The sequence below is a fragment of the Nematolebias whitei genome, chromosome 9 (assembly GCF_014905685.2).
Source record: "Nematolebias whitei isolate Nwh7 chromosome 9, NemWhi1, whole genome shotgun sequence".
Classification (NCBI taxonomy): domain Eukaryota; kingdom Metazoa; phylum Chordata; class Actinopteri; order Cyprinodontiformes; family Rivulidae; genus Nematolebias; species Nematolebias whitei.
In genome coordinates, this window is record NC_056506.1 from 7,733,315 (window position 1) to 7,754,029 (window position 20,715).

The following is a 20,715-nucleotide window of genomic DNA, read 5'->3' on the forward strand; positions in this document are numbered from 1 at the left end:
ATATATATATATATATATATATATATATATATATATATATATATATACACACACACACACACACAGAGGAAAATAAGTATTTGAACACCCTGCGACTTTGCAAGTTCTCCCACTTAGAAATCATGGAGAGGGCTGAAATTTTCATTTTAGGTGCATGTCCACTGTGAGAGAAATAATCTAAAAAAAAATTTTTTAAATCCGGAAGTCACAATGTACGATTTTTTTAAAATAATTTATTTGTGTGTTACTGCTGCAAATAAGTATTTGAACACCTGTGAACATCAATGTTAATATTTGGTACAGTAGCCTTTGTTTGCAGTTACAGATGTCAAAGGTTTCCTGTAGTTTTTCACCAGGTTTTCTGCAGCAGAGATTTTGGTCCATTCCTCCACAGATCTTCTCTAGATCAGCCAGGTTTCTGGGCTGTCGCTGAGAAACACTGAATTTGAGCTCCCTCCAAAGATTTTCTATAGGGTTTATGTCTGGAGACTAGCTAGGCCACTCCAGAACCTTGATATGCTTCTTACAGAGCCACTCCTTGGTTCTCCTGGCTGTGTGCTTCGGGTCATTGTCATGTTGGAAGACCCAGCCACGACCCATCTTCAATGCTCTGAGGGAAGGAGGTTGTTGCCAAAATCTCGCAATACATGGCCCCGGTCATCCTCTCCTTAATACAGTGCAGTCGTCCGGTCCCATGTGCAGAAAAACACCCCCAAACATGATGCTTCCACCCCCATGCTTCACAGTAGGCATGATGTTTTTGGGATGGTACTCATCATTCTTCGTCCTCCAAACACGGCGAGTGGAATTAAGACCAAAAAGTTCTATTTTGGTCTCATCTGACTGCATAACTTTCTCCCATGACTCCTCTGGATCATCCAAATGGTCATGGTCAAACTTAAGACGGGCCTGGATGTGGGCTGATTTAAGCAGGGGAACCTTCCGTGCCATGCATGATTTTAAACTATGACGTCTTAGTGTATTACCCACAGTAACCTTGGAAACAGTGGTGCCAGCTCTCTTCAGGTCATTGACCAGCTCCTCCCGTGTAGTTCTGGGCTGATTCCTCACCTTTCTTAGGATCATTGATACGCCACGAGGTGAGATCTTGCATGGAGCCCCAGTCCGAGGGAGAATGACAGTCATGTTTAGCTTCTTCCATTTTCTAATAATTGCTCCAACAGTTGATCTTTTTTCACCAAGCTGCTTGGCAATTGCCCTGTAGCCCTTTCCAGCCTTGTGGAGGTCTACAATTTTGTCTCTAGTGTATTTGGACAGCTCTTTGGTCTTAGCCATGTTAGTAGTTAGAGTCTTACTGATTGTATGGGGTGGACAGGTGTCTTTATAAAGCTAACAACCTCAAACAGGCGCTTCTTCATGCTACTTCATGCTGACGTGTCCCTTGGCAAGACACTAAACCCCTCATAGCCTCTGATGTGTGTTCCATCAGTGTATGAATGTGATCTAAAGCTCTGATTAGTCTCATTAGAATGATTTGTTCATTTAGCTTTGTAGATCTAGTAGAGTGCTGTATGAATGGGTAAATGAGGACACAGATTGTAGTGTAAAGAGCTTTGAGTATCTTGAAATGAGATAGAAAGGCACCATATAAGTACAGTCCATTTACCATTCTAATTTAGAATAATAAGTGGAGTGGAGGTGGACTTTTTAGAGGCAGACTAACAGGTCTTTGAGGGCCAGAATTGTTGCTGATTGGCAGGTGTTCAAATACTTATTTGCAGCAGTAACACACAAATAAATTATTTTTAAAAAAAATCATACATTGTGATTTACTTTTTTTTTTTTTAGATTATGTCTCTCACGTTGGACATGCACGTAAGATGAAAATTCCAGACCCCTCCATAATTGCTATTGCTTGCAAAGTCACAGGGTGTTCAAATACGTATTTTCCTCACTATATATATATATATATATATATATATCGAAATAATTATTCATATTCATTCTGCTGCACCATTATATTCTACCATGTTGTTGCTCAATATCTCTCTTTAGGACATTGTAAATATTTAAATTAATTACTTTTTCACTTTTTGGTACTTTTTTTGTGTACCCTTATTGCATGCTTTTTTGTATTTTCTTGTGGGTTTGTTCTTTGATTTTTTTTTTTTTTTTTTAGCGAGTCAAATCTATTCTTATCCTATTTCATTGTACTGTTAACCCTGTGTTAACCTGTCATATGATAAACACAACTTGAAGTTAATATTGTCACACTTCCTATGTCCCTCCATGAATTTGAGCTGTTTTTTTAAGTCCATTGACTTCAGTTTTTAATTCCACCACTGTTCCACGCAGATTCTCTATTTCATTTGAGCATAAAGACAGCCCATTCTCAGTCTCTGAAACCCTTAATGTGGCTCGGTCAAATTCTGCTCTCAGGCCTGCAGTGGAATTAGCCAGTTTCGCTCGGACCGCCTGCAATTTGCTCTCAATAAAATTAAAATCACCAGTCAGAGCCGCTCCTATCTCCATCCTAATTATCGCTGTGACTTCAGATTTAATTGAGGCCTGAATTTCTGACCTCAGAGCCGAGTCGTCCGTCGCTCCAGAGCCTGGCGAAGGTGGGGCTGATGCACCTGCTCCAATGATGTTGGAAAATGCTTTTCCAATCCAGCGGCCCAAGGCCGCAGCGGTAACAACAGGCTACATGGGGGAAGCCACTGCTGTGCTGTTTTCGATTATTATTTTTTTGTTAAAAGGCCATATCACAGGTCTGTCGAGTCAGTTATGCGGCGACACCAGTCTGACAAAAAAAATCCAGCGTGAAGGTAGCAAGGATATAATTATAAAAGACTATTTTTCAGCAGGGCTGACGGGAGCTCAGCAAGACGCTGTTCACCGATCCGCCACCATGTTCCTTGTCCACAAGCTTGTGCATCTTGTTAGCGGACTTAAAGTTGGCAAAGTCTAATTTAGCAGAACCTAATTCCGTTAACATTATCCAAAGTTAGCAAAAACTCTAATCCACTTAATGAAAACTTTGTTCTACAATTAGCTGAACTGTGCCCGCCACTGATATCAGCATGCAGAAAATATGTAGTACTTAAAATATAATGGTCTATATCAAGTCAATTTAATTTATAGAGCACATTTAAAACAGAGCCTGTTATCAAAGTGCTTAACAACAACAACATTCAATAGGAGTAAAATTAATGAAAAAAAATACAATATACTAATAATAATACTGAAGAATTAATAAAAAGCATTTAAAACATAGGATCACAGAACAAAAAACACTAAATCAATTTACACTGTGTGAAATGCCTGTGATAACAGATGTGTTTTAAGCAGGGATTTGAAGTGAGGAATGGAGGTGGCCTGCCTGATGTTGGGGGGCAGGTTGTTCCAGAGTTTGGGGCCCATGACTGAAAAAGCCCGATCTCCTCTGAGCTTCAGTCTTGTTTTTGGAACAGCCAAAAGCAGCTGATCGGATGATCTCAGGGCCCGAGAGGGAACGTAAGGTTCCAGTAGCTCAGAGAGGTAAAGGGATGTGAGGCCATTTAAGCATTTGAAGGTCAATAGAAGAATTTTCAAGACTATCCTAGTACGAACAGGGAGCCAGTGAAGGGAGGACAGAACTAGAGTAATATGTTCAGACCTACGAGTTCCGGTTAAAAGCCGAGCAGCAGCATTCTGGACGAGCTGAAGACGTGAGATGGAGGCCTGGCTGACCCGAGCATAGAGTGCATTGCAATAGTCCAATCGGGTCGTGACAAAGGCATGGACTAGTTTCTCAAGGTCGGGTCTGGACAATACTGGGGGCTGTGGCTGAGTGGTTAGAGCAGTTGTCCTGCAATGCGAGAGTTGGGGGTTCAAATCCACAAGCAGTCACATGTCGAAGTGTCCCCGGGCAAGACACTGAACCCCTCATAGCCTCTGATGTGTGTCCCATCGGTGTACGAATGTGATCTAAAAGCACTGATTAGTCTCTTTAGAATGATTTGTTCAATTAGCTTTGTAGAGATCTAGTAGAGTGCTGTATGAATGGGTAAATGAGGACACAGATTGTAGTGTAAAGAGCTTTGAGTATCTTGAAATAAGATAGAAAGGCGCTATATAAGTACAGTCCATTTACCATTTACTGACTTGAGCTTAGCTACCTGTCTTAATTGGAAGAAGCTTTTCTGCAGAACCGAGTCTATCATTTATTGCAGTCCAAGCAGGTCTTCCAGATACTGATTTTAAACTCACTGATAATGTGATGACAATTAATTTTACAACCCTACTAATAGATGCAGTCATATGAAAGTTTTGGTGGTAAGGTTGGTTCTGCACTGGTGAAAAACTGCTAGCTCAGAACCACGAAGAGTAGCTCCCGTTAGCAGCGCTCCAGTAGCCAGGACTCACTCCAGTAGTCAGGACTCACTCCAGTAGCCAGGACTCGCTCCAGGAACCAGGACTCCAGGCCGACGGGGTGATGGTTTGAAGAAAGCGTAGACTAGGGATGGGCAGATGAAGCCTCAAGAAGCTCTGAGGCTTTTCTTACAATTGTGCCAAAAAAGATTTACAGTTTCAAAGCTTCAGTGAAGGAGATATCTTCTGGACAACTGGAGCCACAACAATGTCATGAGTGTGACTGAAAACCTGAATGTTTCAATCCCGTGTCAGCAAATAAAAGTTTAGAAAGAATGGTCAAGCTATGTTTTGTTTATTTGTACAAACTAATTATTACATTTACATTACTCGTTAAAAATATGTAGTTTTTAGACAGAAGAACAAGGTTCTTTGTTAAAAATGTAAAAGATTTGTTTTTGAGAAAACACACACACGTGCATGCGTATCATTTGCCCATCATCAAAGACTAAACTCCTGGTTTATCAATGAAACGTTCACGCTTCACACACATTTTCCTGAGGGAGCAGAGAGAAGAACAGTGATGCAGCTTCCTCTGTAATCAAACTACACTCGTATTTCTAATGAGGTTCTGTTAAGATATTTTTAATTTAGACTGGTCCTATGGTTTTGATCTGCTCAGAGATGGGATTATAATGAAATTATGACCCGGTTCTGACTGGGTTAAACTGGGCCAGCAACTCTAAAAAGAGTCTCCCTGGGATTTTCAATATCAGTCAAGAAATAGTTTAATTGGCTTGCCACATCACGTAGAAAGGCTTTTGAAGTACTATCTCATATTTTCCTAACACGTCAGTCCACATAAAATCACACTTAATCACGCCCCCTAAAACACGGATAGGTTGAGCTCCCCTTCTGCGAAGGCGGAGTCTAGGACCCTATAAAGGAGTAATAACACGAGACATCGGGGCTCTTCTGGGTCTGTGAACGTGTCACAGTCCGGAGAGTCCAGCGCTGTAAAATGTAATCTTTTCCTGCCTTTTCTAATATAATTGATAAAACTTAATTGACATTTCCTTGATTTATTGATTAGTATAGTTGCCACTTCTGAGGGAGGTTCGAGCCGGGGGGAAAGACGTGGGCCGGAGGGGTTTTCCGGATCCGGTGGTCCACAGCCAGCTCACATCTTTAACAGTTCAGAAAATAACACCTGTCCTTCTAGTCCAGCAATTCTACACTGGTCTGTCTTCAGAACTCACTTTCGCTTCATAAGGACAGTCCATGACCCAAATCAAGAAAAAAAAACTTTCAACTCCTCTAATATTGGATTCAAATTGTGCAGTTTAAACTCAACATAGAATAGATTATCTCAGTACAGGAATACACAAGAAAAACAAGTTTAATGGTAATCTAAAATGACCACCTGCAATTTGATAAAATTACTAGTTTTAAAGAAAAAATTACAAACTTGCAGTTGGCCTTACTGTTCTTCCAAAGGTTGATCTTCATGTTGAAGTTTGTACTAATGTCTACATTAACAACATTTTTCTAACTATTTGAGACTCCTTTATTAGGTATGGTTTTTGGATGGAGTGTGCACGTTTCTTCGGTTCGATCCAGTGTGTGTGTACTCACAGTGAACTGGTTTGCAGCAGTAGGTATGTAGATGGTGTACTGTTTCTCAGACGCTGCCTCTACATTAACCGGACTGGCCTCAGCGTTTCTCCTCAGCTCCTCCAGAGCCAGTCGGACCGCCAGGTACTTCGACAGGTGATCCACTGTAGCGTTGCCAGATGTCTTTATGTAGCGAGGGACAAACTCCACACTTTCATCCAGTGAAGAACAGTCATGTAAATGAATGCACATAACCAGACATGAATGCACTTTAAAAAAAAATTTTTTTAAAGGTCACATTAAATATTCAATAATTAGAAGTATTTGCAGAAAACACATTTCTGTGTACCTACTTGTTATGCCCATCATCTTTTTCCATCAAAGTGGGATGAGGCCTAAACACTAACTCTATTTCGCTGGTGCCCCCATCTATTACAGAGTCTCCGCCCCCGTTCTCTGCAGTATTATCCATGTCCAAACCACTGTCATCGCTCGTCTTGGTGCGCTTGATACTTGGGCCTGCCTCCTAGAGAAAGATTTCTCATTTTAAGATCCTGAATGTGTTTGTGGTCCTTGAGTGTAACTATGGCTCACTGGAAACATAGCAATCATTTGATTCTTGGTTATGTTACGTATGTTAGCTTCCTGCAAAATGGCACACACCTGGTTACTGTGGACAGAAGCGTTGCTACAGTGCGAGGAGTCTCCATTGTCCTCAGCTCCGCTACCATTCTCAACCGTGTGTCTCTTGCCACGCTGCAGTCTGACAATAATAAACCTCCATCAATTTTCAGTTAGCAAACTACTTTAGTCATGCATTTGTCATATTTGTAGCGCGTTTACCTGGTCATAGCCTGTATCTTGAGCCCCTCTTCTATGCTGTGGGACAAGGCCTGCTGATTGTTGTGTTTGCTAATGCGGGCCAAAACTCTCTCTTGGTGGGCTTCGTACTCATCACGGCTGGGATAAATCTTACCTAAAATTGTGGAAATTAGTTTTAAGTCCGAGGCTCAAAAGTGCCATTTTTGTGCCATTTCCTAGCTGACCGGACAATAAAACTGAATGATTTTTCTACTGGTCTTGACCTTAATAAAAACACTTTTTTTTTTTTTAAATATAAACTAGTTATGTAATGTTGTCTTGTAATATTTCATTGCAGTTCTGATTCTATCTGATCAAAATTGATGTAAAAAAAAAGTAACTTGAAAATGTCTCTTCAGTGTTGCGATATTATGCTGCACCATGGTAGTCTTAAACATTGGTGTGTGTGTGTGTGTGTGTGTGTGTGTGTGTGTGTGTGTGTGTGTGCTACCAACTGCCCATCTCAGCCATCATGTCTGGGTCATGTGGCGGTCTACAGTTAAGAAATGGACCAAGTGAGGATTAGGGCAGGGTGTCAGCCTCCAAACACTACTTCAATAATGGATTCATTATGTTTCTTTTACTATAAACAAGCACTGCTGATAGTATTTTAGATAATTTTAAGGTCTACATAACCATCTTGTCTTAATTGTACAAATGTACAAGAGCAAAGTTTTATGGCTGCAACACACAATTTAAACAATATGGCACATTACATGCCTGCCCACAAACCACTACACAGAGTCTATAGCAATGGCCAGGACAAGCAAAGACCTTGTGTACCCTTTGAGGGGTGATGACAATATTACGCAACAAGTGATGGCACAAATGTGTATACAGTTTTGTGAAATTAGATCGGAAGGTTTGGACAAGCAAAGTTTTAACTATGACCTTGAACATGGAGGTATGTTGATGAAAGGTGTATGCAAAACTCCATCTAGGTGATGATGCATATGTGTATGAAGTTTCATTAAATTATCTTAAGTGGATCAAAATTATGAGCGGGACAAGATAAAGTTTACGGATGGACACAGACTATTCTGTACCATAATACATCCACCTTTCAACAAGCGTAAAAAACAAAACAAAAAAAAACCCCACGAAAATACATAAAATCAAAGAAATTGATCTGAAGGGTGCCATGACAGGAGACAGATGGCTGGGTGTTATCCCCACTAAAGAAGTCAAACCCAAGTCCAACAGAAAATTAATTTTAGTAAGAAGCCAAAACATGTTTCTCTGTTCCACATGAAAATAACTAAAATAGTTCATATTTAGAATGACCTGCATGTTTGAAAATAGCATAAATAGTAAAAGCTAGGAAACATTTTTAAGGAGTATAAAAAACAACTCTTGTGATGGCAGTATTTTTGGCTCAGAGACTATTTTCAAAAATAACAAACTCCTCAGTTCTTTGTGGTTACTTACTAATCAGAGCATCAAAGTTTGGGTCTGGACGCAGCGACCTCTTAGAAACAAGTTTTTTACGACAGGTAGGACACTCTTTATTACTGCAAGAAAAAGAAAGAGCATCAGGCAAATGTATAAGTGTTGCATCTGCACTAAAGTATCAAACCAGAATTAAAAGCATCTGGTTGTTAAGAAGTCTTAAAATGAGGCAAAAACAGCCTGAGATGAACAAAAACACATCTAACTAGGGATGCACTGGTGCAAATTTCAGTATCAAGCATCAGTCAAATACAGTTTATCCGTACTTGTACTTATAAACGCATTCCAATACCACAATCACAGAACCCTTTTAGGGCTGCTTGAAGCTGACCTCTCAGTTGAACAGCCATGTGATAAAGGAGGAGCAACATCAGCCATGGGGTGAAAGGTTTTTTTAGTTGTCTATCCTGATCTCAAGCCTAGAGAAGCACTGGAATGGCCAATGACAGCGCCAGGTGAGATTTCTTGCGAGTATGTGGGAGCCATCTTGTGAAGAGCGACGTCTATCACTGCACTCTTTACACATAGAAGCCACACATGCAGGGTTCCCAGCATTTTATGAAAACTAAATTCCCTGGCCTAACAAAGTTAAGTCAGGTATTCTGGATGGAGTAAAAAAATAATAATTAAAAACTTGTTGAAACATTTTGTCTATTAACCAAAAGACTTATCAGTCTGGAAGAGAAGTTGGAGGTATGCACTTGAAAGAAGAGGAATGAAAGTCAGCCTTAGTAAGACAGAGTCCATGTGTGAATGAGAGAGAAGCTGGTGGAACAGTGAGGCTACAAGGAGCAGAGGTCACAAAGGTGCAGGACTTCAAGTACTTGAGGCCCACTGTCCAGGAAAATGGGAAGTGTGGTAAAGAGGTGAAGAAGAGAGTCCAGGCAGGATGGAGTGGATGGAGAAAAGTTTCAGGAGTGATTTGTGACAACAACAAAAAAGTGTCAGCAAAGGTCAAAGGAAAAGTTTACAAGACAGTGGTGAGAGCAGCTATGTTGTATGGTCTGGAGACATGGACAAAAAGACAGGAGAAAAAACTGGAAGTGGAAGAAATGAAGATGTTGAGGTTCTCCTTAGGAGAGACAAGGATGGAGAAGATTAGAAATGAGATCATCAGAGGGACAGCACAGGTTGAACAACTGGGAGATAAAGTTAGAGAGGCCAGACTGAGATGGTTTGGACATGTCCAGAGAAGGGACAGTGGGTATATTGGTAGAAGGATATTAGAAATGCAGCTGCCAGAAAAAAGACAAAGAGGAGATGTATGGATGCAGTTAGAGAGGACATGGAGGTAGTTGGAGTGAGGACAGAGGATGCAGAGGACAGAGTGAGATGGAGGAGGATGACTCGCTGTGGAGACCACTGAAGAGGGAAAAGCCGAAAGAAGAAGAAGATCCAAAAGACCATCAGTCTGAGGAGCTGCAACAAACTAACAAAATAACACATTCCCATAGTGGATCAATCAGTTTGTTGTTGACAACCAGAACTAGCTGTTCACATGAGGACCATCAGCCTAACAATGGATCATTAGTGCCCTGATGGCTGCTTGCTATTCACAGAGGGCTAAGTGATACTAGAAATCAAGATCGGAGCAGGGCCCAGCTAAAGGCTAGAAGGCCACCGATTCCTACTCTCTTTCTGGCCAATGTCCGCTCAGTGGATAACAAAGTGGACTTGTTACATCTGAGGATGAGTGTTTCTACAGAGATGAAGAACTGTGCTGTTCTTTGCCTAATGTAAACCTTGCTTAACATTAACATGTCGGACTCAGCTTTCCAGATCAACGGTCTTCAGTTATTCTGAGTGGATCGTAACCATTGGTCGGGAAAAACACGGGGGGGGGGGGGGGGGGGGATCTCTGTGTGTTCATGAAAGAAGGAGCTGGACTTGGGAACTGGGAGGGCTCTGTCCTGGGGAGCTATCGTTGTGTGGTGGAGAGCGTCTGCATCACCTTGTGGCATGGCAGAGGGAGGGTGCGACTGGGGAGCAGCCCCCCAAGCAGGCGGCTGATTCAGAGCAGCTGTCAGTGCTAAACTCGAGCTGCACTTAATTCAGCTTCATCTCACTTTTTTTTAACCTTATTTTACGCGTGCATGCATGTACACACGTGCGTGTGTTTGTGTACACATGTGTATATATTTAAACTATTCTGTATTTGTTTATTTGTTAGGCTTCTTGATCTGGGACGCGAGTCTGAATTTCATACCGTTAACATGCAAATGTGAGCTGGTATGACAATACAAATCCTTGAATCCTTGAATAAATTCCCTGATCCTGAGTAAATCCTGAAATTCCAGGAGATATTTCAGTCAGATGAAACGCAAGCATGTGGTGAGCAGTCACATCCAGAGATGACAGGAAATATACTGGAGCCTACAGTACGTGCATACAGCAATCATCCCTAATAATTAATTATACTGTATAACATCAGAAACTAAAGTCACCTCAGCCAGTCAGTAAAGATCCATGTACTGTGTTCAATGTAGAGGCAGAACATGGACTCAACGATACTAGAATACTTCAATGTACAAGTTAAAATCTTTGAAAGATTATCTTTTAATCAGCAGATCAGGGTTCAAATTCCCTGAGTTTTCTCTGTCTGAAAAATGTGAGTTATTTTCCAGGTTTTCCTTGATTTCCAGAGGTGCTGGGAACCCTGCATTGGTAATACTTCTTGCATGCTGTATGTTATGTTATCTGTACAAAAACATACACGAATAGCCTAATTGTACCTACACATTTATCTTTCATGATATGAAAATGAAAGAAAAGCACATTTTGTAATGATCTTCCCTATGAGTCCAGTCAGCAAAACTTAGGGCAAAACACTGACTGAGCACCCAGAACAAGTGATGTCATCAGGCTAACCAGGCTCCCTCTAAAATCTTGTAACACCAAAGAAAAGCAATGATTTTAAGTATGAATGCAACAATTGAACTTTAACCTCCTTGGATGTTTTGTGCTTTTATTACTGGTAAAAATTATTCTGAGTCAATATAAATGGGCTTTTTTGACCATCAATCAATCAATCAATAAACCAAAGTATTGTCAAAATAAATTCAAATTTCTACAGAATATTACAATTAAAAACTGAAATACATAAAGTCACACATACTATCAAAGCATGAAACATACAAGGGGGGGTGGGATGATTTTTTTATGGGCACAGTGTGTAATCCTGGTGTTTTCTTTCTGCAAACAAAAACCTCACCCAGATCTCAAAGCTGTGATGATACAATCAGCACAGAAGCGGTGCAGACATTCTTTGGTTGTCATTGTGTTCTTCAACATGTCCAAGCAGATGGGACACATAAGTTCGCTGTGCAAGGACCTGGGGGACACTGCTATCTCTAAGCCATCTGTTATAGCCTCCTATGACAGACAGAAAAAAACAACATGTTATGAAGCTACAGAGATTCAAAGCAACCAACTGGGTTCAAAAAGCTCTTTCCTTATCAACCAATGCTTTCAGAATATTTTGTTTACATTTGATCAAATCTGTTACGTTTTGTGTAATTTTGACAGCATGCATACAAAACAAAAAGTTCCATATTTCCTCATGGCTTTGACTGTGGAAGACAAACAAGACAGTGTCAGTGACAAACTCTGTCTTTTTATCTTCCTACTTCCTATTCTGTATTAATAGGCCTGTCACAATAAACAATATATCAATTAGTCGCATGATAAATGAAAATTATCTACCTCATTTTCATTTATCGGCTTTATCGTTTCTTCGTGTCTCTTTCTTTCTACTGAAGACACGGCTCAACTCTGGTGCTCTTCACTGACCCCTCCCTTTCTCATTTCTCTTTTAAATCTGTGTTAACCGTCCAAAATCGTGTTTTTGTATAATTTAAAGCAGCTAAGCTGAGAAGCTAAGCTACGAGCTAAGCTAACAGGTCGACCTCGGGGAAAAATCTCTGTCTTGTCAAAGCTCCAAAATTCACGGTTGAAACCCGTGCCTTCGTTTAAAAAATTGTTTTTCGCTGCAAAAAGAAGCTGAGAACTTGTTTACTGATATTTTTATTAAAAGCTTTGTGTGAAAAATGCTATGCTAAAGAGCTCAAACCACATCGAGCGGCCACCATTTTGAGAACCAAAAAACAGGAACGAGATACAGCCCATGTCACGTCAAGGGGCCTCCCTCCCATTTTTCTTAAAGAGACACGCTGCTCGCTCCCTCACTATCCATCCTTCGGTTCAAACAGTCTTTTACTGCCATCCAGTGGTCAAAAAAGTTACTACACACAAAATTAACCAAGATTTCTTCTTAAATTTGACAATTACTAATTACTGTCAAATTTCAAACAATACTATTGTTTATTGCAAAAGTTTCTGAGACAATTAATCACCCAGAAAATTTTGTTATTGTGACAGGCCTACATATTAATACATAATAAAACTGCACCAATCTGTAATAAAGGTGTCATTTTGTAATATTGATGTGACGATCGTTTACCTTCCCCAGTGCATGCAACATGCTAAGCTTGGGTCCTCATGACTTATACACTGACACATGTAGCAGTACACAAACTGAACAGTTTGTACACCAATTTATGATATGAAGCCTATCAGCTGGTGCTACCAATGGCCCGCCTTGGCCATCATGTCTGGGTCATGTGACGGTCTACAGTTAACAAATGGACCAGTGAGGATTAGAGCAGGGTGTCAACCTCCAAATGTTACTTCAGTAATGGTTTGACAACCAAGGGACTGACCTCCATCAAGGCACAAACTCTTTAAAATGAGCAAAAAATTGTTATGATCCAAGGTAGAAACTAATGTTTTATCATCTGAACCAAAAATTCTGTTGAGCACAAGAAGCATGAGGAGACATGAGCATCAGCCTTTTAACGGCCAGCTGCAGTTTGTACAATATAAATAAATAATTTTAGACATTTGAAAATAAATCTTAATCTGTTTTCAAATGTCTAAAATGATTTATACTCAGTCATGTCCACAATGTGATGCATCCAAAAAAAGATCTGACCTCCCACCCCTGCTGTTTACAGCCACCAAGTCCAGACACTTAAGGTATGAAACATCACGGTTTTTAGTTTTTATCCTGATGCATGCTCAATAATCCAGGTAGAAAAATCCAAAAAAGCTAAATCTGGTCCTCTGGACATTAAAAAAAAAAAAAAAAAAAAAGAAAATTTGTAGAAACGTTTTGTCTTTCATCTGAAAAACTTCAGTCTGAGGTGCTGTATTCACCTCAGTCTTGTAAATAGCACCTTCTCAGAGTGGATCAACCAGTTTGCTGCTGACTGCGAAAACCAGCTGCTCACATAATCAAGAAAGACCATCAGCCATAGGCGTCGCAACCATTATATGTGAAGTCCCCCCCACATTGAAAAAGAAAGTAATCAGTCAGAGGAAACTGGCTCCTTTGTTCAATTCTGAGTTACGTACTTTAAAGCAGGCATCTAGAAACCAGGAGAGAAAATGGCGCTCTACTAATGTTGAAGAATTTTATTTAACTTGGAAAGATAGTCTGCTAACATATAAAAAAGCTCTCCGTAAAGCTAGAACTTTATAATACTCATCTTTAATAGAGGAGAATAAAAATAACCCTAGGTTTCTGTTTAGTACTACTGCTAGACTAATTAAAAGTCCAATTTCTGTTGAACCATGTATCCCTACAACTATAAGTAGTGATGACTTCATGAGATTCTTTATAAATAAAATTATTTCAATAAGAGAGAAAATTCAAACCATCCTTCCTTCTACTATCTCTAGTCCCCTGTCAAATGAGGCAACTTTAAAAATTTCACTAGAGCCTGATTTAAGTTTGGACAGTTTTCGTCCTGTTGAGCTCTCTGAATTGTCAAAAATAATAACCTCATCCAAACCATCCACATGTCTGCTAGATCCCAACCAGACTGTTAAAAGAGGTATTCCCTCTAATTAATGTCCACATTTTGGATCTACTTAATTTGTCTTTAATGGATGGTTATGTACCACAGCGCTTTAAGGTTGCTGTAATTAAACCTTTACTTAAAAAGTCTGATCTTTATTCAGAAATTCTGGCCAACTATAGATCTATATCTAATCTAAATTTCATCTCAAAAATTCTAGCGAAAATAGTTGCAGGTCAGTTGTGTGAACATCTACAAAGAAATAATCTGTTTGAAGAGTTTCAGTCAGGGTTTAGAGCTCATCATAGCACAGAAACAGCACTAGTAAAAGTCACTAATGATATTCTCATGGCTTCAGACAATGGACTTGTGTCTCTACTGGTCCTGTTAGACCTCAGTGCTGCATTTGATACAGTTGATCACAATATTTTACTACAGAGGCTTGAATATGATATTGGGATTACAGGAATGGCTCTAAAGTGGTTTGAATCATATCTATCTGATAGATTCCAGTTTGTAAATGTAAATAATAAATCTTCTTCATACACCAAAGTTAGTCATGGAGTTCCTCAGGGCTCAGTGCTTGGGCCAATACTCTTTACTTTATATATGCTTCCATTAGGTAAAGTTATTAAACAGCATGGGATAAATTTCCATTGTTATGCTGATGACACACAATTATATTTGTCCATTAAACCCAATGAATCATATCAGCTACTTAGACTACAAGCATGTCTTAAAGACATAAAAACCTGGATGACTCTTAATTTTCTCCTGTTGAACACAGACAAAACTGAGGTTTTGGTTTTTGGACCTGAGCACCTTAGGAATGAATTTTTCAGTCTTTCCTTAGATGGCATTAATCTGTCCTCCAACTCTATTGTTAAAAATCTTGGTGTTATTTTTGATCAGGACATGTCTTTTATCCCCCACATTAAAAACATTACTAGAACCACCTTCTTCCACCTGCGTAATATCACTAAAATTAGAAACATCTCATCTAAAAATGATGCAGAAAAACTGGTCCATGCATTTGTCACATCTAGACTGGACTATTGCAATGGTTTATTATCTGGATGTCTAAATACTTCTTTAAAACGTCTTCAGTTGATTCAAAATGCTGCTGCCAGAGTCTTAACCGGAGTTAGTAGGCGAGATCATATTTCTCCAGTTTTAGTTTTTCTCCATTGGCTCCCTGTCAAATCCAGAATAGAATTCAAAATCTTACTTCTAATCTACAAAGCTCTCAACAACCTGGCTCCATATTATATTACAGAACTTATTGTTCCATATTTTCCTAACAGAGCATTTCGCTCTCAGACTGCAGGTTTACTTGTGGTTCCTAGAATTTACAAAAACAGAATGGGAGGCAGATCTTTCAGTTATCAGGCTCCTCTCTTGTGGAACCAACTTCCAATCTCTGTCCGTGAGGCTGACACATTGTCCAGTTTTAAAACTAGGCTTAAGACTTTCCTTTTTGCTAAATCCTGTAGTTAGGGTCGGCTTGGGTTTCCTGAGCTGTCCCTTAGTTATGCTGCTATAGGCTTAGACTGCTGGAGGACAAACTGACCACAATTTTCACTATGCTACTGTCTTTACTTACTCTGCTCAACCTGTTTTGTATTTGTAATTATTTTTTCTATCCTTAACATGTGTTTTTTTGTCTTTCAGATACACCTGGACTTATACCTGGACCTACCATTCTGTGTTCGTCTGTCTCTCCTCCCTGTCCTCTCAACCAGCCGGTCAAAGCAGATGGCCGCTTGTCCTGAGCCTGGTTCTGCTGGAGGTTTCTTCCTTTTAAAAGGGAGTTTTTCCTTTCCACTGTTGCCACTGTGATTGCTCAGGATGGGAGACTGCAACGAAGCCAAGATTCAACTTGTTTGCTGGATTCCTTAGATAGAGAACTACTAATTGTCTTTTATGTATGTGAATGTTTCTGTAAAGTGCCCTGAGACAACTTTGTTGTGATTTGGCGCTATATAAATAAACTGAATTGAATTCCAAAAACGTTCATTTGGACCCCCCCCCCCCACACACACACTTTTACTATAAAACATTAGTTCAGGAGGCGCAGTTTCTCTTTCTTCGTGAACAAATCCATTCCACTTGATTAATAGGAGAATACTCAGGCCACTAAAACTCCACTCCAGGTTTTCCTGGTTACTTCCAACTCTAAACACAGCAGCCTGTTGCCACAGTCACAATATACGGTGGTCACAGAATATGGTGTAACACCTGCAGTGTTTCTGTGCGTCTCCTCCTGCTTCGGCAGAAAACGCGCACAGGTGGAGAAGGTCGAGAAACCTCTGTGTTACTTGCTCGCCAGTTTAGCGAGCTTTGTGCGGGCAGTTGTTGACCGGGGGTTGATCATAAACATATATTCATGTTAGGAGGAGAGAAGTGGAGCTCTACATCTGTAGCATGTTAGCTTAGCAGTAACTGTGACGCTGTAAGACGCTGCAGGTGTAAAAGACACTGTGTTAAGTTGCATTAAAGTTAAAATATCTTTAAAACCTCACACCTCATTGTCCTCAAGCTTCATGAGAAACATCATTTAGATGAGTAGTGTTGAACACAAGTAAAAAAAAGTATATTGGTGATGTTTTTTATTTCTCTATAAAAACAAATAGTGCCGATCAGACGCTCTGTATTAAAGTGTATTAAAGTTAAAATTACTTTAAACTCACAGCTGAATTTACACAAACTTGGTGAGAATCATGTTTTAAATGTGTGGAATTAAAAGAAATCTAGGTGAAATGTTGCTTTTTTGTTCACTAGTGAACGCCTTTTTTTTTAAACGTGCGCACACATGCACGCGTACACATGCAAACGCACACACACACCTACACACACAGTGTTTCCCCTAGTTAGTTTGCCATGGCAGGGTGCTCATCTCATCCATGATTTTTGCTGATGGGGGGACGGAGACATGTCTGAGTGCAGCTTGTACTAACAGTTTTTGAGCGGGAGCGGGGGGCGTTCAACATGAGTGAAGAGGCAATGTGAGTGCTGCCTTTGGCTTTTTAGCTAGAGAGCCTGTATTTTATGCCGCTAGCTTAGTGATATGTCAGTGCCGGGTGGAGGTGGGAGGGGCAAGTTCGGTTTGGTAGGCGGGGTGCTCAGTTCTGTTGACGGGGTGGGGCACCCTGCCTGTATAATGGTAGGGGAAACACTGACACATCATTGTGTCCCCCCCACATTACGGATGCTTCTGACACCGTTGCCAACAGCCTAACGATGGATCATTAGCACCCTGATGGCTGTTTACTATTAACAGGGAGCTGAGTGATACTAGCAATAACAGCATTGTAAGGCCCTATTTACACGGACACGATGGGGGGAAACGTAGGTTTTTTCGTATGTTAATTAAAGGAAAAGATCCGCTTTGACACAGACGGATTTTGGGTTTACATGCATCCGGAGGATTCCCCCCCCCGCCCTCACGAATCCGCTGTAGTTACCCTGCCGGGCCATTAGATGGCGCTGTGAATTTTGTACCTTCACCTAATGCGCATGCGGCACGCGCCTTTCCTGTGAACTAAAAAGCTCAGCTAACAACAATTTAACAACAAGTAAAAGCTGGATTTTGGCTGGATTGTGGATAAGAGTTGACAGATTTGACGCCAAGCGGGACCGCTTCGTCTAACAGCTCCACACCGGTCGCTGAGTGGACCACAACCGAGTCGACGATGTTGGACTTTACTCCGTGATAATCAGTAGTTGTTTTACAGTAGGTAAATCAATGTTCTTAATAATGTTAGTTTGTGTTTACTTTGGTTACAAAACAACAGAGTTTTTATTTTTCCTGAAAGAAGAAGAAGCTGTCTCCTACCAGGCGGACTGGTTCTGAACGAGGCTCGGCCCAGGTGCAGTGCAGGAAGACGTCGAAGAGAGAGCTGTTGGATGAACTATTTATTAAAAATTCCCCTCAGTTGTTTTATTCAATCCATTCAATGTTTTAAGCTGCATTAATCAAAGTAGTGATAGCTTGAACGAGCCAGATGAACAATGTGGGACTTACATACCGGATGAAAACAAGAGTGCAGTTGTTCATTAACGCGGTTTACAGTTTACATGTTTTTTATGTGTTCAGTTTAATTATCAGTGTTTACGTGACATACAGTTTGTGGTGTTGAATAAATAAATAAAAATTAAACCTGATGTCTTCATTTTCAACTTTAGTGTTCACGATATATGTTTAACATCATTTTAAATTTGAATTACATAATGTCCAGATAGTTTAATTTAACTCAGAGCTTCATTATATCTCTCACACTAACATAAATAATGTTTATTATTATTAAACTGTTATTAATTTGCACATTTAGTATGTTATAGTGCAGCGCGGCGTGTGCGCGTGCCACTTTCTATAAACAACAACATTAGAACTAGATAAGATTGTGTCTCTTCCAACACAGATGTTGGTCACAGCACCTGGAATCTGACATAGATTAACTACGAGATTAAAAATATATTCCATCAGTCGAGGTTCTGAAAGCAGTGTATCCGCCACCATGTTGATAGAAATATAGCGTCAGTCCGTGCATGCGTGTGCGCATGTGGTTTAACACAAAGCCTCAGCAGGAGATGTTTACATTATCAGTGGGGGGTCAGCGACAAACCTCCACTCTGGAAGGTGGGTTGAAAAACCTCTGGATTCAAAGAGGGGGGCCACTGTGGCCACTGTTGTCGTGTAAATGATCAGCAGAACCGCAGAGAGAAACCTGCGGATGCATTCAAAATACAAGCCATGTAAACGACCCCTAAGAGGGGGACAGTTGAACACAGAGGCCTCCACTCCAGTTCTAGAATTGTGCCGCTCAAGGTGGCTGCATGTTGGAGCAGCTCTGTTACTTTCATTCTGAGATTTTGCTTTTGGAAACTTTAATTCCTTTTTTTCTGTATGTAAATCACATTTTTTGGATGATTGTTTCCTCTGGTATCGAATGCTGTGCAGCTGGAATGATTTTTACTGAAACTTTTTTAGTTTTGGACATTTGTTATGACGTGTAACCATGGCAACAAGGCAGTTTTCTACAACCAACAGCAGCTGATTAACATCTCAAAAGCTCAAATAATATCTCAACTACAACATCAACTCTCAAATGAGTTGAAAAGGATGTTCTGTGGATGCATTCTCATCTACCTGCCACCTGTGCTGGAGTGCCTGACCACTGAGATCCTGGAACTAGCAAGAAACACGGCTCCTGACAGTGGAAGGACAGGATCGTCCCTCAGCACCTACAATTAGCTGTCTGTAGCGATGAGGAGCTCGGCAGACTGCTGGGAGGAGTGGTCATCGCTCTGGGAGGAGTTCAGCCCGGCACTCGGGCGGTCCTATGGCCTGGGGGAACCAAGAGGCCAGCCGAGTCTGGGTGGACGGATCGGACAGCATCTGCAACCAGTTTCTTAGGATCCACTGTGGGATGGACCTTTACAAGAGATCCTTCCTGTCTACAGCCATCAGTATCTATAACATCTCTGAACGAAATGAGGACAACAAGTTACAACAACAATTAATTTCCCTTTGGGATTAATAAAGTATTTTTGAATTGAATTGAATTGAATTAATGATGGATGGTTTCTTTTCACAAAGATGGCCTCCTTTAATCCTCTCTCAAACCATCGTTCCTCTCTGTCCAGGATGTGAACATCTTCATCCTTGAAAGAGTGACCGCTGTCCTGGAGATGAGTGTAGACCGCAGAATCCTGGCCTGATGATGTTGATCTTCTGTGCTGGGCCATCCTTTTGGCCAGTGGCTGTTTAGTTTCCCCGATGTAAAACTGATCACAGCCCTCCTGACACTGAACAGCATACACAATATTACTCTGTTTGTGACTGGGGACTGGATCTTTGGGATGAACCAGTCTTTGCCGTAATGTATTTTGGAGTTTAAAAGCCACTGGGACGTTATGTTTAGAAAATAAACATCTCAGTTTCTCTGATACTCCCTCAACATACGGAATGACCACTGGTCTGGGTCTGGGTTCCTCCTTTTCACCTGATGGCTGACTGGAGTCCTCTTTGGGTTTCTTCTCTGCTTTAAGGAAGGCCCAGTTAGGATTTCCACATTGCTCTAGAGCCTGTCTTGTGTGGGATTTCTCCTTCTGCCTGGCTCCTGAGTTAGTGGGGATGCTGTCTGCTCTGTGATTCAGAGTCCTGATGACTCCTAACTTGTGCTCCAAAGGGTGATGGGAGTCAAACTGCAAATACTGGTCAGTGTGGGTGTGTTTGCGGTACACCTCAGTTTGTAAATGTCCTTTATCAGAGACTGAGACCTCACAATCCAAGAAAGCCAGCCTGCCACTTTTTTTACATCTTCTCGTGTGAACTTGATATATATATATTAGGGCATTAACAGAGTATTCGAGTAATCTACACATCGATTGCTAGGACATCTATCGAGGTTAAAAATGTAACGTCGATTGTCCGTAGTGACGTCATATTATATGACCACCCGTATGACCGTAGGGGGCGGTGTTGCACTGTTGCAGGTCACAGGGTATGGTGTAACACCAGGTCCAATTCACCGAACCAGAACCAGCTTCCTCTTGTTTCGCAAACAAAAAGCAAAAATATTAATCTCTAAACCTCTAAAAAAAAAAATCTATAAAC

The 20,715-nt window shown here is 40.7% G+C and overlaps 1 protein-coding gene across 1 annotated transcript in view; it reads right to left on the reverse strand.

Moving 5' to 3' along the window:
- The window catches only part of rnf2 (ring finger protein 2), a 51,132-nt gene that overhangs the window by 15,454 nt on the left and 14,963 nt on the right, over window positions 1–20,715 (reverse strand). The window contains exons 3-8 of the mRNA XM_037682060.1: window positions 11,450–11,610; window positions 8,218–8,300; window positions 6,772–6,904; window positions 6,592–6,691; window positions 6,282–6,454; window positions 5,950–6,139 (exon numbers count right to left, since the gene is read on the reverse strand). Of these exons, the coding sequence (XP_037537988.1) occupies window positions 5,950–6,139; window positions 6,282–6,454; window positions 6,592–6,691; window positions 6,772–6,904; window positions 8,218–8,300; window positions 11,450–11,610 (840 nt within the window). The remainder of the gene's footprint in view (window positions 1–5,949; window positions 6,140–6,281; window positions 6,455–6,591; window positions 6,692–6,771; window positions 6,905–8,217; window positions 8,301–11,449; window positions 11,611–20,715) is intronic.